Source organism: Herpailurus yagouaroundi, unplaced genomic scaffold, assembly GCF_014898765.1.
Source record: "Herpailurus yagouaroundi ecotype Mexico unplaced genomic scaffold, PumYag 100, whole genome shotgun sequence".
NCBI lineage: Eukaryota > Metazoa > Chordata > Mammalia > Carnivora > Felidae > Herpailurus > Herpailurus yagouaroundi.
In genome coordinates this window covers 35675013-35689661 of record NW_024412391.1, presented here as the reverse complement: position 1 = coordinate 35689661, position 14649 = coordinate 35675013, and the positions used below count along the sequence as shown (strand labels likewise).

Here is a 14649-nt window from a genome sequence, read left to right as displayed (position 1 = left end):
CATTGTTATTATTACTATTGTCGTTATTGTTATTTTTGCTACTACCAGTTTAAAGATGAGAAGGAATCTAGGCCTAAAGGACATTCTCAAGAACACACTGCCAGTGGGGAGCCACTTGGCCAGGATTGCCACCAGATACTCCAGCTGCATTCAGCCTTGGTTCTCTCCTCTCCAACCTTGCATTCTCAATGGGTCAGGGAATCGTGCCCCCAGAGGGAGAAATTTGGTTCTTGGAGGAGCAAAAAAATCTTACTTGGTCTCTTTCTCAGTCTTCCTGCTGCCTCTAGACAGCACAGTTCATATTGATGAGGACAGTAGAAGACATATCTTGATTACTGTCCAAATGGAAGTGGCAAATTCCATAAAAAAGAGTAACACTACCTTAAGTGAATAACTTAAAAGCATTCATTTAAGCGCACACACATACACACACACACACACACACACACACACACACACACACACACTCAAAACCTTTTGCTACCTACCCACCAGGAAGCCTCAAAGGAAAAAATAAATCTATTCATATAATGCATTTGCTTCTACAGGAAGTACGATTTCCTTTGTGTCAAACCTTAAAGACCTTTGTGAAACACGAGAAGCTTTTTGAATAAATACTTGTAAATGGCCTAGACAGCTGAAAAATGGATAGCCTCCTTGTACATCAGGGCCCTTTAAAAGAATTCTCCTCTACTTAAATATTCATGTTTCAATTAAAACATACACCTACTTTATTAGCTAGCCCAGGCCTGGTTCAGATCAATAACAGCAGCCCTAGATAGAATTCTAATGAAGATAAACAACTCCGAGTCCTCCCCAGCTTCCCCTGGGCACGGATGCACAAAGCCTCCTTTCACAACTTGCTCCAAGATATTTTACAGTCACCTGCCTCATGCAAATGAGGAGATTCATGTTTATTCATGGCGAGAGTTACAGACCACCTTTCATTCCCTAGGCCAGCTTAGCTAACCAACAAGAGCGCTGTCTGCACCACTATGAAGTTGAGCTGGCCTAGGAAGGGGACTCCTGAATATATAATTGCCCCCTGAAAAGCACGCACAGAAAGTCAGTAAACTGGAAACAGTTCAGGGAGTGAACATACTTCCCTTTCTTATTCATGCCATCACTGCCTTTAAGCTTTCAAACAATCCCTTTTCTACACCACACCGTAATCCATTAGATGTGACTAGTTAGTGGCTATTTTCCATGGATAATCTTCCAGAGGACTTCCCAGGATGTTTCCTCTGTTGTGCTCTCCAATCCTTCCTAATTGAGATTTTCTCCCACTGACTCAGACGGAGCTCGTAGCCTAGCCAGGGGCAGCTGCGGCTTTGTCTGAAGGCCCTGGGTTCTCTCTGTGCACAGCCTCTCCTATTTTAAGGGGTGATTTCTCATCTGCAAGCCTGAGATCCTAACCTCTATCGCATGTGCTTTGCATATTATGCTGCTGGGTAAAGTTTTAAAATAGTGCTTTTGCTCTAGAGTGACTGCATTTTTCAAATCATTAATTTCTTCCATTTTGGCAATTTGAAAGCATGGCAAAGTCATTTGATCTCATTTTTAGTGCTGATTTGGATAACACCTAAAGTAACCCCAATGCCATGAACAAATATTTGGATGGTATCTAGAAGGTGCAGACATCCCCAGAGAGGTCTGGGCTGCTAGGTAATGGCTAGAGAGGCCTTAACTCTCTCCAGCTATTAAACACCTGATCTTTGTGAAACCTGAGTTTTAGCCTGCTGCTCACGGCCTGTCACATGGAAAACTAAGGGACCGAAATTGTTTCTGCCCAAATCCATGAGATTTTCAGTTTAAACCCTATTTCTGCCAAAGTTAAATGAACTTCATGCCATTCATTCCGTTCAGAACTCAATCTGTGGCACATACACAGCTTCACTTTTCTCATTGTTTCCTTCTTTGTTTGTTTAACATAATGGCCAAAAAAACCCATTTTCTTTTGAAAAGGACAATTTGTTCATTTCTCATAGACAGGATTTATCTTATTACATATCAAAAGAATACAACTGCATATGACATTTTACTTCCTTGAAGCATTTTTACATTTAATACTTCAATTTAGTATCATAGCACCACAAGAGAGGGCAATGGGATACTGGTATTCCTGCCTCCTCCCACCCCCTGGCCTTTTTATTTTCAGGCATAGAGCTCCTGAGTAGCACAACCAGGTCTTACAAACCAATGGGCATACTACTTCATCGATGTATACAATATGTACTAGTTGGTGATTTGTGTTACATGTATCCACTAATGGTCATTCCACAGATGTGATTCACCTTTAGCGATCAAATCCACCTTAATGAAAAATCTTCATGAGAGCTTTGGCCCCACCCCAAAGATGTAATTGTTATGTTGTGCAATTGAGCACTGGGATAACAGAAGTTTCAAAAGCCCTGCAGGTGATTCTAATGTTCAGGCAAGGCTGAAAAACACTGCTACACATAAATATCAATTTTGAAGTGTATTATACTCTTGTTAGAATTTTTAAAGTGGCATGGTCGGCAACAAATGCTTTAAATAAGATTCCCAGACCTGAACTACCCAAATCACTTATGTCTTCTTTCCTACTCTGCTTAAAAAATGAGGGCTTCAATGAAATGATTATGGGGCACTTGTGTGCCGAGGTATTCAGCTGCATTTTGAGCTCTTCTCTAATGCCCATAAAAATGAACAATGCATGCTCTAAAATATTGGTAACAAAAGGCAAAAACAGAATACAAACTCAATGGCCTGAATCAATGGATTATTCTGCAGGGACTGCTATATTAGGAAACTGAAAGAAAGTACTTTTCAAACCATAAATATTTTAATCACTCTCTAATTCTACTTCTTTCATATAAATAAAAAACATCCCATCTTCTGCTTCCCAAGTCTGGAGCAGCAAGGAGAGTGATGCTTTTCCAAACATTTGCTTCCAGCAGAAGCAGTAACCACTAAGCATGAGATATCTATAAACTAGTGTCCCAAGCAAGGTGGGTTGTAGGAGAAATTCCTGCATCTGCTGGAATCCGGTATTGTTTGTAAAATCAGAATTTTGGATTGAGGAATACTGCTTCTCCAGTAATGAGCTAAAGAAGGCAGATAGCTAAGTCCTTCTTACAGAACTGGGGGTCACAGGTCGACAAGCAAACCGTCGTCCATGCCTCTGTTCAAAGTGGCAACAGTCTGAGATGGTGGCCAAGAAAGTTCAAAAGAAAGTGTGTCTCATGAAGGGCTTTTTTAAGATATTCGGAATTCGCATTTGGGGAATCTTTGGAAACAAGGAAAGCATTAAACCTACCAATAACCCCAAATCCATGTGTGTTCCTAAATTCAATAGCTTCTGCTACAAAGTTAATAGCAAGAAGAAAAGTGAATTGATTAAAATTTCAACCCTTCTCCCTTTTCCAACTTATTATTTGGCAAAGTAGAGCAGTGGTTGATAGACAAGCAGCAGGAAAAAAATCAGGAAGACACTGACCTAGAGGCCCTCATACAGAGCCCATCTTTTTTCACAAGGCTGGTAGAAGCAGAACAGAGACATAAAAGAAAAGGGACATAGTTAAATCTGTACTTGAGCAACCACTAGCAGAACTCTGACTGATATTATGCTGGTCTACCAGCAAATAGAACAACAACAACAACAAAAAGCTCATCCGTCCATGTTTCAATATTTTAAATTGATATGCATAAATACGGATACAAATTTAATATACCTACAAATTAAACGTATATTATGGTAGGCAGAAAAATATCCCCCTGCCCCACACTGATGTCCATGTTCCAATCCCTAGAATCTGTGAACATGTTACTTTACATGGCAAAGGGGAATTCAGGTTGCAGATGGAACTGAAGTTCCTAATCAGCTGACCTTAAAATAGGGAAGATTATCCTGGATTACCCAGGTGGTACAATGTAATCACAGGGGTCCATAAGAGTGAAAGATCCAAGCCAAAGAGGGATCAGAGTGATGAGGTGTGATGTGGGAAGGATAGGACCTGTGGTTGGCTGGCTTTGAAGATAAAAAGGGCAACCAGCCAAGGAATGCAGGTTGGCTTCTAGAACATGGAAAACATTAGATGGATACCCTCCCCCCCACCCCTGCCCCCAGAGCAGCCAGAAAGGAACACAGCTCTGCTGACTCCTTAATTTTAACCCATGAATCCCACTTCTGGCTTCTGTCCTATGGAACTATACATAAGATAGTACATTTGTATTGTTTAAACTATGAGGTCCATAGCAATTTGTTGCAGCAACCATAGAAAACTAGTACACACATGACAAAAGAGTACATTAACTGATACACTCTTCTGTTTACAAAACTAAGGCATGTGTAACACTAAAAAGAAAAAAGCAACCATAGCAAAAACATTTAATATGGAAAATTTAGATCCCTGGTCATTTCCATCACTGGTATTCACTCTTGACCAATGGATATGTGTGCATAGGATGAGACTCTCTGGCTCTCAGGCTTCCAGCTGCCTACTCACAGCCATAAACCGCCATCACTACTTGGCAGCACATATGTGACACTGAACATCTACGATCGGCAGATGATGCAAAAAGACGGCACTAGGGCCACGATGAAACACTATCCCCCAAACCTGCTGAAGACATCTTGCAGAAGACAGTTTTTACAGCCATATAAGTTAACTATAAAAAGTTGCAGAGTTGACACGTCAGGGACCTCACCCTGCACAGGCAGGATATCATTACCACTGACCCAAGCACATGGCCACGATGAACCACAGGGACTTGAGAGCCATGCTCACTTCCTAAAGACAGAGGCTTCTGGTCACCTTTGCCAACAATGTATTCTTGGGGCTCCATTTTGTAAATTACATGTTCTGTAGGATTTAAGCATCTAAGTGCTAACTGTCTTGAGTGATTCCTCTGCAGAAATTTGGTAATATTTTCCAAATATCTCAACTGTGCATATGTCAACAACAATAATATATATACATCATTATCATTGACAAAAATGCCAAGTTCTGTAATTCAGAAGAAGCAGAGTGAATGAAATCCTCTCAGAAAGCAGACAGACAGGATGCCGGGGTCCAACTCTTGATTTTGGCTTAGGTCATTATCTAATGGTTCCTGAGAGGAAGCCCTGTGTTGGGCTCTGCACCAACAGCATGGAGCCTGTTTGGGATTCGCTTTCTCCCTCTCTCTTTGCCCCTCTTCTGCTCCTGCTCTGTCTCCCTCTCAAAAATAAACTTAAAAAAAAAGAAAAAGCAAGCAAGCAGACACCTGATGCCAGAACACAGGCCAGCCAGTGGATTCCCTTCTCCTGAAGGGACAGGTGGCCCATGAACATAGAAGCTGAAGACCAGATGGCTTTCAGAAACACTGTAGTACATGAAGAGTTGCTCTGATCCAGGGGCAGAGTAGCCTTGGCCATTTCAGAGACTTTTTAACTCTCTCTCTCTCTTTTTTTTTTTTTTTTTTTTTGGCTTGATTTGTACGAACGTCTCCCTGCTCCTTCACTCCTCTTTCCAGAGGATGATTTGTACCTGAATTGCCACGTCCCTCCTAATCAAGTGAAGTACACTCAAGAGGCTACAGAATTACTGGGTTTCTCTCCTTCACCTCCCTTCTTCAATCATACCTGTGCCTGTGCATTGCTGCTGAGACCCTTGGCAGCTCCAGTTGTAGCTTACGCATCAGGGCTATCCATGTCACTGGGGCCTATTTCAATGGATTAAATAGATGGCCCAAGGTGACCAAGATAGAATGGCATTTGTCTGCTACAACTGCAGGTGAGATCATTATGCTGATGGGGACAGTCAGGTTAGAACCTGACTGAGGCTCAGCAAAGAGTATCATTTCCTCTTCATGGTTTCCTTTCTTTTCAACTGCTATCAGTTCCAGGTGCCACAAACCAGAAACATGGTGGTAAAGAAGGATGGGCTGTAAGTTCAGAGGAAAGGTGACAGGGAGGTAAAGACCAATAAGAACATGAAGCACAGTTGGAATTCTGACCTTATATTATGCCCCAAGCACAAGCTATGAAGTCCCCATAGGATGACGGTGAGGTCAGACCCTTCGACTCTTAGCGACAACACTTACATGCCCAGTACCAGGTCAGCAGGTATGGGTGATGGAGCCAAGCAAACCCAGATCCATAAACAGTAGCAAATTAAAACTACTGAAGACCTCTCCCAATATACCTGTCCTGAATACACCTGTCTCAACCATCAGTTATCATTAGCAATGTGATTACTGTTAACAAGGCCTTTATCTAAGGATAAAGATTTTGTTTATCGTGAAAAGTTTACATGATACTTCTGCCTTCTCTAAGTTGGTCAACACTCTTCTTGGTACCCAACATTCACTCACAAACAGAAATGGGAAATTTACACTCTTATAGAAAACCAAAGAAGACATCCGTTCAAAGAATCAAATGCTTTCTGCAAACTAAAAAAATGTTCCATATAAATTTACTAAACTCCCTGAAAGAGATTTTGCATTTTAATAAAAACTCTTTTTGATACAGCAAAGGGCAGATTATCTCAACACATGCATAATCCACAAAGAAACCAACAGGGGCGCCTGGGTGGCGCAGTCGGTTAAGCGTCCGACTTCAGCCAGGTCACGATCTCGTGGTCCGTGAGTTCGAGCCCCGCGTCAGGCTCTGGGCTGATGGCTCAGAGCCTGGAGCCTGTTTCCGATTCTGTGTCTCCCTCTCTCTCTGCCCCTCCCCCGTTCATGCTCTGTCTCTCTCTGTCCCAAAAATAAATAAAACGTTGAAAAAAAGAAACCAAGTTACCTAGAAAGAGACGCCTTCCTGATCTCATTCTTTCTCCAACAGCCACTGCACAAGGGGAGAGAGAGGCATCCAATGGGTGTTGCAATAACAAGGCATCTGGACTCATGCCGGAATAAGTTACTCTAGATAATATTTTTCAAGAAAGGGTCTCTGCTGGTGGCTCCAGTTTAGTTAGTCAAAAGGAACAAAACTTCTCCAGGCTTATCCCTAGAGAGATGAGAACATCGCCAACACAAGCTTCCCATCTATACAGGTATGTCTTCCTTTTTTCATTTACAAGGCAACCTAAAAATCACAGTTGTCCCCATTCTCCTGATCTGCCTTCCACACACAGTTAAGGAACCATACAAAGGTGAGGCTCCTTGGGAGACAAAGGAAGCTGCCTCTGCCTCAGATTCACCTCACCTTGTTGAAGTCTTCAGAAGTTGCCCTCATTTCCTTCCATGTCTTGTTCAGGAGCTGGATACAGATGCAGAAAAACTCCTCAAAGGATCTGTCATGGGTGAAGAACATTGGGTGGAAGTCGTTGCAGGTCTCACTAGCTGGAGGAAAGAGAAGGGAAATAAGAGAAAGTTTGCAGAGTGAAATGAGAGAACACAGCCACATGTGGGTGTCCCAAAGAGAGATGATGGGAGGCATGTTTGGCTCAAGCCACGGTGGAAGTAAGGCATTTTGAAAACCTAATGATAGTGTCCATGGGCAACTGTGAAGTTGAAGGTCAGACGGTCAGACCTATCCCAAGGGACATATTTTGACTGAAGGAAGTCAGCTCCTAACCCACCCTAAGACATGAACTTATAACTTTTGTTCCAGGATCCCTGGTGTTGAATATGGGCTCTGTATCTGCCTTTTTGACGTTATAAAGATGATTCAAACTGCCTTCAGTCATAGCTCCATCACTCTTAATTTCTCCTTTCTCACCAGAATAACTGGCAGAGGATGAGCTTTCCCAAGCACACAATTAATTGCAATTTTGAAAATAGCATCCTCGATTATTTCTCCAGGGGGCTCTTTTCCCTCTTATGGCAGTAAGCAGGGGGACATTTAAGATCATATACCATCTGATGCCATTAACCATTTGTTTTACATTTCCAGACACAGATGGCTGGAGGTCAAAGCAACCCAAATGGCTCTGAAGGCCATGAATGGTCCAGTCCTGGACCAAACCATGAAATCAGCCAGACTGCCTTCCTGCCTCCCCGTTGCAGGGTTTCTGCACATCAGACCCAGTGCTCTGAGCTCGAGCTGTGCCTATCTCTCTCCTTCTTCCCAGAACAGTACTGCAGCCACTCCCTTCTTCCCTGCTAACTGTCAAGCTTACATTTTTGTAGTCCTTTTACATACATCTCATTTGATCTTTACAATGCCTCTTATGGTTCATGCCTTATGGATAAGGACACTAGAAAGAGCCAGATTTTGTGATTCCCCCCAAAAACAGTACCATAAGTTTTTTTTTTAAATATAAGCTGTTATGTATAGCGAAATAGTTCCTATTTTAATCAGAATCTCTTTAAATGCCAATTAGTCTTCAGGGTTCCAAATGGTAGAATTTCAAGCCCTAGAAGCCCGGGAGAGGAGTGGCTGCAGGGCGTGCATAGGGCTTACAGCAAAGACCTTCTGTACTTGTGGAAAGCCCTGTGCCTGCCATGTGGTTGATTCTGCTTGGAGAGAATCCTCCGGTGCAGGCCCAGCAATTGAACCCTAATCAAACCTAAGCAAACACACTCTGCCCTGGCAAGGCCACAAGCTCTTATGTCCCAAGCTCCTCTATCTTAGTGGATTCCAGACCTCTATAAGGGTAGATATAAAGCTACACAGAGGCTATTTTATTCCAGACAAGGTAAGGGCACAGGCTAGCAGCAACTTGTAGTCATGTAGAAAAGGTTTGGGTCTGAGGGCATAAGAAGATGTGGGTTTAAGTCCAGCCCATGCCAATCAGGAGCAAGCCACTTCCTGAGCCTCAGTTTTCTTTTCTTTTCTTTTTAATGTTTATTTATTTATTTTGAGAGAGAAAGAGAGAGAACTCTCGGCAAGCAGGAGAGGGGCAGAGAGAAAGGGAGAAAGAGAGAATTCTAAGCAAGCTTCCGAGCCGTCAGCGTGGAGCCCAATTCAGGGCTCCATCTCACCAACCGTGAGTGAGGTCATGACCTGAGCTGAGATCAAGAGTCTGAGGCTTACCCAACTGAGCCACCCAGGCACCCCATGAGCCTTGATTTTCTTAACTAAAAAAATGGAAATGAAATCTCCTTGTCCTTCTCCACTGGTTTCAGAGAGATCAAATAACATGACTCATGGGCAAGTGCTTTGAAAGGATAAAAGTTGTCACCAACATGGAGCAAGGTGGTGGTGATGATAAAGAATGTTGTGCCAGCGTATCATTTCCAGGAACATGGGTTGTTCTTTGATTTCCCCCCAGCTCCTAGTCAAGCCTGTTCACATCTGAGAAATCAGCAGCAAGAACATATGTCACCCCAACCCCCAGCCTGTGTTACTGGCAGAAAAATGGCAAAAGTGAAGTTCTGACCTGGGACACAAAGCTATTTAAAGAACTTGGAATGTAAACACAGGTGGATTGTGTGTTTGTTGCCCTGGGCAATGAGCTGTCAGTCTCACTTTCCCAAGCACTGAAGCCAATGGAATTTACAAGTCCACAGAAGCACTCTAAAATACTACTGCCATCCAAGTACTCATTATTAATCACATTATCGCAGTATCTTTTGGACCCAGTGTGATTATGTGTGTACTTTATGCCCTTGTTAAAGTTTTTATGGGATTACTGAAGCTGAGATAACCAAACAAAACTGAGACCAACAAACCCTGCACTTGCTTAGGTGAAGAGGGAGGGAAGGAACGTCATTAATAATAAAGAATATTTATTGGGTGCATATAATGCACCGGGAGCTCTACTGGTATTCCCCTCCCAACAACCTGGTAGGTAGGCATGATGGTTATCCTCATTTTATATATAAGGAAGGTAAATCTTGGAGAAATTACACCTTCCATCATGAGCTTTCTTTAGGTGGCCCTAAATGAGCATTTGAAACCTGCAGTTTAGTTGACCCAGCAGGCTTCCTGCATTAGTTGACAAGAGCTCAGGACACTTCCTTATGACTGCTGCTTTGAAAATTAACTTCTCTACCCACTCTCCCAGATCTTCTTGCACTACTCCTTCAACAGAAACCAGGATCCTGACCCCCCAATCCAGTGGGACTCACAGCAAGTGTACAGCCAGCACCTGCTGATGGACAACATCTAGCAATGTGACAGTACCAACAACAGCCACTGCCAGACAACAGCCGTACCACTGCCACAGCCATATGTCAGGCACTAGGTCTACATTGTTGTTGTTGCTACAACAAGCACATGAGGAAGATACTATCAATTTCTTTTTTCTTTAAATTAGAAATAGAGTTAGATGGATGGGGAAGAGAAAAAAGAAAGAAAGAGTTAGAAAGGTTAGGTGACTTGTCCAAGGTCACAGGTCACAAGGCTTGCAAGTGGTGGAGCTGGGATTCCAACTGCCATAATCAAAGCCCATCATTGTCTGTTGTTCTCATTTTCTCATTCTGTTTCCCAATTAACTCTTCCTCTATTGTGCCTCCCCCAGCAATACAAATATTAAAGTACTGCTTTTATATCCAGAGAAGATATTTATGAAGTAAAATCTTACAAGTAGCATCACCTTAACTATTAATGCTTAGAGTATATTTAGAGTCTAGGATTCCTCTGCTTTCTTCCTACTAGTCCTGATCCAAGTAGAGTTGGATTCAAATCACTGGGTCACACTCCTCTTCTAGATCTTACCTTTCTTTTCCCTCAGTCAGGTCAAGCTGAACTCCTGACAACTCTTTTTTTTTTTTATTTTTTTTTTAATGTTTATTTTTGAGACAGAGTATGAGCAGGGAGGGGCAGAGAGGGAGAAATAGAATCTGAAGCAGGCTCCAGGCTCTGAGCTGTCAGCACAGAGCCCAACATGGGGCTCAAACCCATGAACGGTGAGATCATGACCTGAGTCAAAGTCAGACGCTCAATTGACTGAGCCACTCAGGTGCCCCCTGACAACTCTCTTGAATACACGACATAGTCTACCTGGTTCTAGCTTTTAGTCAACCAACTCTTTCATCTTCTCAAGATATTCTCAGCCTCTGGAACACACCAAGTTTCCCCTAGATAGTCAGTCCCTGGGGAAGAGTCACAGTGGATGAATTTATTTGACCTACTTCAAGAAATTAACAGGTTGGGTTCCATGTTAACAAACCCCAAATTTGTTCATTGCAACAATGCACCCACCTAAAAAAAAGTACAATTTCTAGTCTCTCTTAAGAGTGACCATTATGTCCCAATCACAACCAATGATAGATACAGGGAAAGTGCTGGGTAGATTTTCCAGGAAAGACCTTTACAAGAGGAAGGACACTTGACTGGCTTGTTCATTTTTCCTCTGCCTTCACACCTCAACTTCTTCAGGTTCAGAACACAACTTCATGTCCAGCACAAAAATGAAGGCTATGCCTTAGAGTAGACAATTAGAAGGAGCTCCTGATGGCACTGTGGAATCACCATATCAATCCTGAATTGAACTCCTAAGGAATTCCTTGTATATGATTTGTTTAAGTCACTGTTTCCAGGCTTTCTATTACTCTTAGACACATGAAATTACTGATGTGGAAACCTAAACTCATGCAAGCACACGGATATTAGCATAAGAGAACACATGCTCAAGATTACCAGAGGCTGGGGAGAAAGGAGAAAGTAAGAATGAGGAGGCAGGATGGTATAATGGTTACAGTCAAACAGAACTACATTCAAAGACCAGATTTGATGCTCCCTAGCATACTATGTAGCCTCAGACAATGAAAGTCCCTGAATCTGTAAAATATATGACCTTATAAGATTTATAACCATCAAATTAGTTTATGTTTATAAAATATGTGATAAGATACCTAGCACATAGATAGGTTTAGTAAACAATGGCTATTAAGTATTATTTTTGTCATCATTATCATTGCACTATATGGCTTCTTAAAGACTTTAACATTTCTAGGAGATAAGGAAGGGAAGAAGAAAAATCTGGTGAATGGTCTTTGGGATCCTATTGATAGGGAGGGGTTGGGGCCAACCAATCATTCTTGTTGATTAGGTCAAAATCCAGTGGGAAGTTCAGGTCCTAAAGCTGAAATGTCACATGCTGAGTGTACATGCACCCATCAACACTGGCCAATCAACAGTGTCTCCAGAGAAAAATAGCACCTGACTCTTTCCCACTGGGTTGTATTATGAAAAGAATATAAATTTCAGAATCAGGTAAGCACTGATTTGAATTCTCATTAGGGTTGGTGATACAAGCATCTCTCTCCTTGGCTTCCTCATCAGTAAGATAAACATGCTACTAGTTACCTCCTAGGGCTATAGAAGGTGAAGTGTCTGGCAGAGGCTGGGCCTTGACACACAGTAAGTCTAAGTTTCCATCCTTTCCTTCAAACCTCCAAATAATATGCAAATCTCATAGGTTCTTTTAAGCTGGTAATATAAAAAATGCTGCTAATGCTCATTAAATAGTACAGGAGGGGCACCTGGGTGGCTCAGAGGTTAAAAGCCCTGCTCTTGATTTAGGCTCAGGTCATGATCTTGTGATTCATGGGTTCAAGCCCAATATGAGGCTCAGCACTGACAGCGTTGAGCCTGCTTGGGATTGTCTCTCTCCCTCTCTCTGACCCTCCTCCCCCCACCTCAAAAATAAATAAATAAACATTAAAAAGAAAAAAAAAAAAGTACAGGAAACAGTGAGATTGTCCCCAGGCAGAGGGCCACACCCCTGAAGTCAATGCATTAGGGCACAATTCCCTCTCCATTCCAGCGAGGGAGGAAGGAAGAGGCAAGTGGTGGAGGCTGGGCGAATGGAAGCCACACAGTAAGGATCCTGGGGAAAGTACTCTATTTTATTCTTTTGTGTTTTGAAACCACAGGCCTAAGTGACTAAAGAACACTGAGACAAGACAGCCATTGCTAACAGCAGGATCAAGTTAGCATCAGAACACATTCCCTGCAGGAGTGATTCTCCAGACTGACTAGCAGTCATGTCTGTGCTCCTAGTTAGGAATGGCAGCACTGGAAAACACAACTTAAATGGATATATCATGGGGGGATAAAGGGGATTCAAAGAGCAGAAATAGAAGAAGGGCACTTGCCAGCAATTACCTAAAGTTATGTGCTGGCCAGGGGTGCCTGGGTGGCTCAGTTGGTTAAGTGTCCGACTTTGGCTCAGGTCATGATCTCGTGGTCCATGAATTCAAGCCCCGTGTCAGGCTCTGTGCTGACAGCTCAGAGCCTGAAACCTGCTTCTGATTCTGTTTCCCTCTCTCTCTGCCCCTCCCCCACTCATGCTCTGTCTCTCAAAAATAAATAAAAACATTAAAAAATTTGTTTAAAGTTATGTGCTGGCTATTGTTGTAAGAGTTTTACTTGTCCTAACTCTGACTCCTCAATAACAACAAGGTCACTGTTATCACCCATATTTCACAGAGGAGAAAAGTGAGAGCAGTGAAATTAAGTAACTTGCAGTGACAGGGCTTAGAATCAAACCCAGCATTCTCTCTCCAGAGACAGTGTTTGCATCCTCCACAAGAAGACACGGGCTTGTCATCATTTAATACTTATTTTTTTTAAATTTTTAATGTATATTTATTTTTGAAAGAGAGACAGTGCAAGCAGGGGAGTGGCATAGAGAGGGGGACAGAGGACCCGAAGTGGGCTCTGCGCTAACAGCAACAAGCCTGATGTGGGGTTTGAACTCACAAACTTTGAGACCATGACCTTAGCCAAAGTCTCATTCCAGTATGAGAGGTAAGGATAAAGCATTAAGTATTCATATGTTTTTCTTCTAAAATGTTCAAATTGCAGATTTTCAAGACCGAGGATTATCAGGCGGGAAAAACCCATCCAGGTTGCCTGATCTGCTTTCCTTTCTTGTCATTAAGAGCAGTGAGAAAGGCACATCGGGTTGCCCAGAGTTCACCAAGGCAGAAAGGGGGTGAAGACGCTGGGAGCAGACCTCCAGGTTCCAATCCTGGTTTCTTCACTATTGCTGAGTCACCTGGGCAAGTCATTTCACCTGGCCATACCTCAGTCTTTTTATCTGTTCACCGGGGCAACAACGGTATAAACTCCATTAGTTTGCTGTGAGGATTCAGTGGAAACAGTGATTATAAGAGGCAATGTCAGTGCAGGGGTGAACCAAAAGAACGATGATGCTTATCGGATATCACGTGGACCCTGGGCCAGGCCATCCGACTGAGAAGTGGGGGCTTGCATCAGCATATAGGGATGGCCTGAGTCTCCAGAATAGAGTTCTTCATTCAGAGATTTAAACAAACAAACAAACAAAACACAGAGGGTGAGGCTTATTCTGTTGTTCTTCTAAATAAAAACACTAAAGAAAAAAATATTTAGCTACTAGGCAATGCTTTTATAAATGAAATTTAGAGAGAAACTTTCAATGGGCCAAAAATAGTAAGACTTTTTAAAAACCAAATTGTTTTCAAGCACACTATTTTTAACACAATGAGATTCTACTTTGTAAAAAAGAATCAACTTAATGGTCTTTTAAATCTGGAATATTAAGGTATTTTCAGGGCTGAGGGTAAAATGGGTTCTTATTAATTCGCTGACATCTAATTCACTTATAAATAGGCCAGCTTTGACAGCAGCTATAATCCATGCACATAAGTTTTAAAAATAAAAATAAGAATGCTGTACACACTTTTGTCACACTTTGCCTTTCAAAGTAGATTTGTTCCTATGTTCCGCTGGATAATGTGAGATGAGGTGCGTATTGTCACTGGAGTGTCAGAGGTCAAGGGCTACCACTGAACAGGAAGTAAACA

At 42.3% G+C, this 14649-nt stretch overlaps 1 protein-coding gene across 7 annotated transcripts in view; it reads right to left on the bottom strand.

Moving 5' to 3' along the window:
* ELMO1 (engulfment and cell motility 1) overlaps positions 1–14649 on the bottom strand; it is a 641219-nt gene that overhangs the window by 158118 nt on the left and 468452 nt on the right. For all 7 annotated transcript variants that reach the window (XM_040472227.1, XM_040472225.1, XM_040472231.1 and 4 more), the window contains one exon: positions 7172–7308. In XM_040472227.1, coding sequence (XP_040328161.1) covers positions 7172–7308 — 137 coding nt within the window. The remainder of the gene's footprint in view (positions 1–7171; positions 7309–14649) is intronic.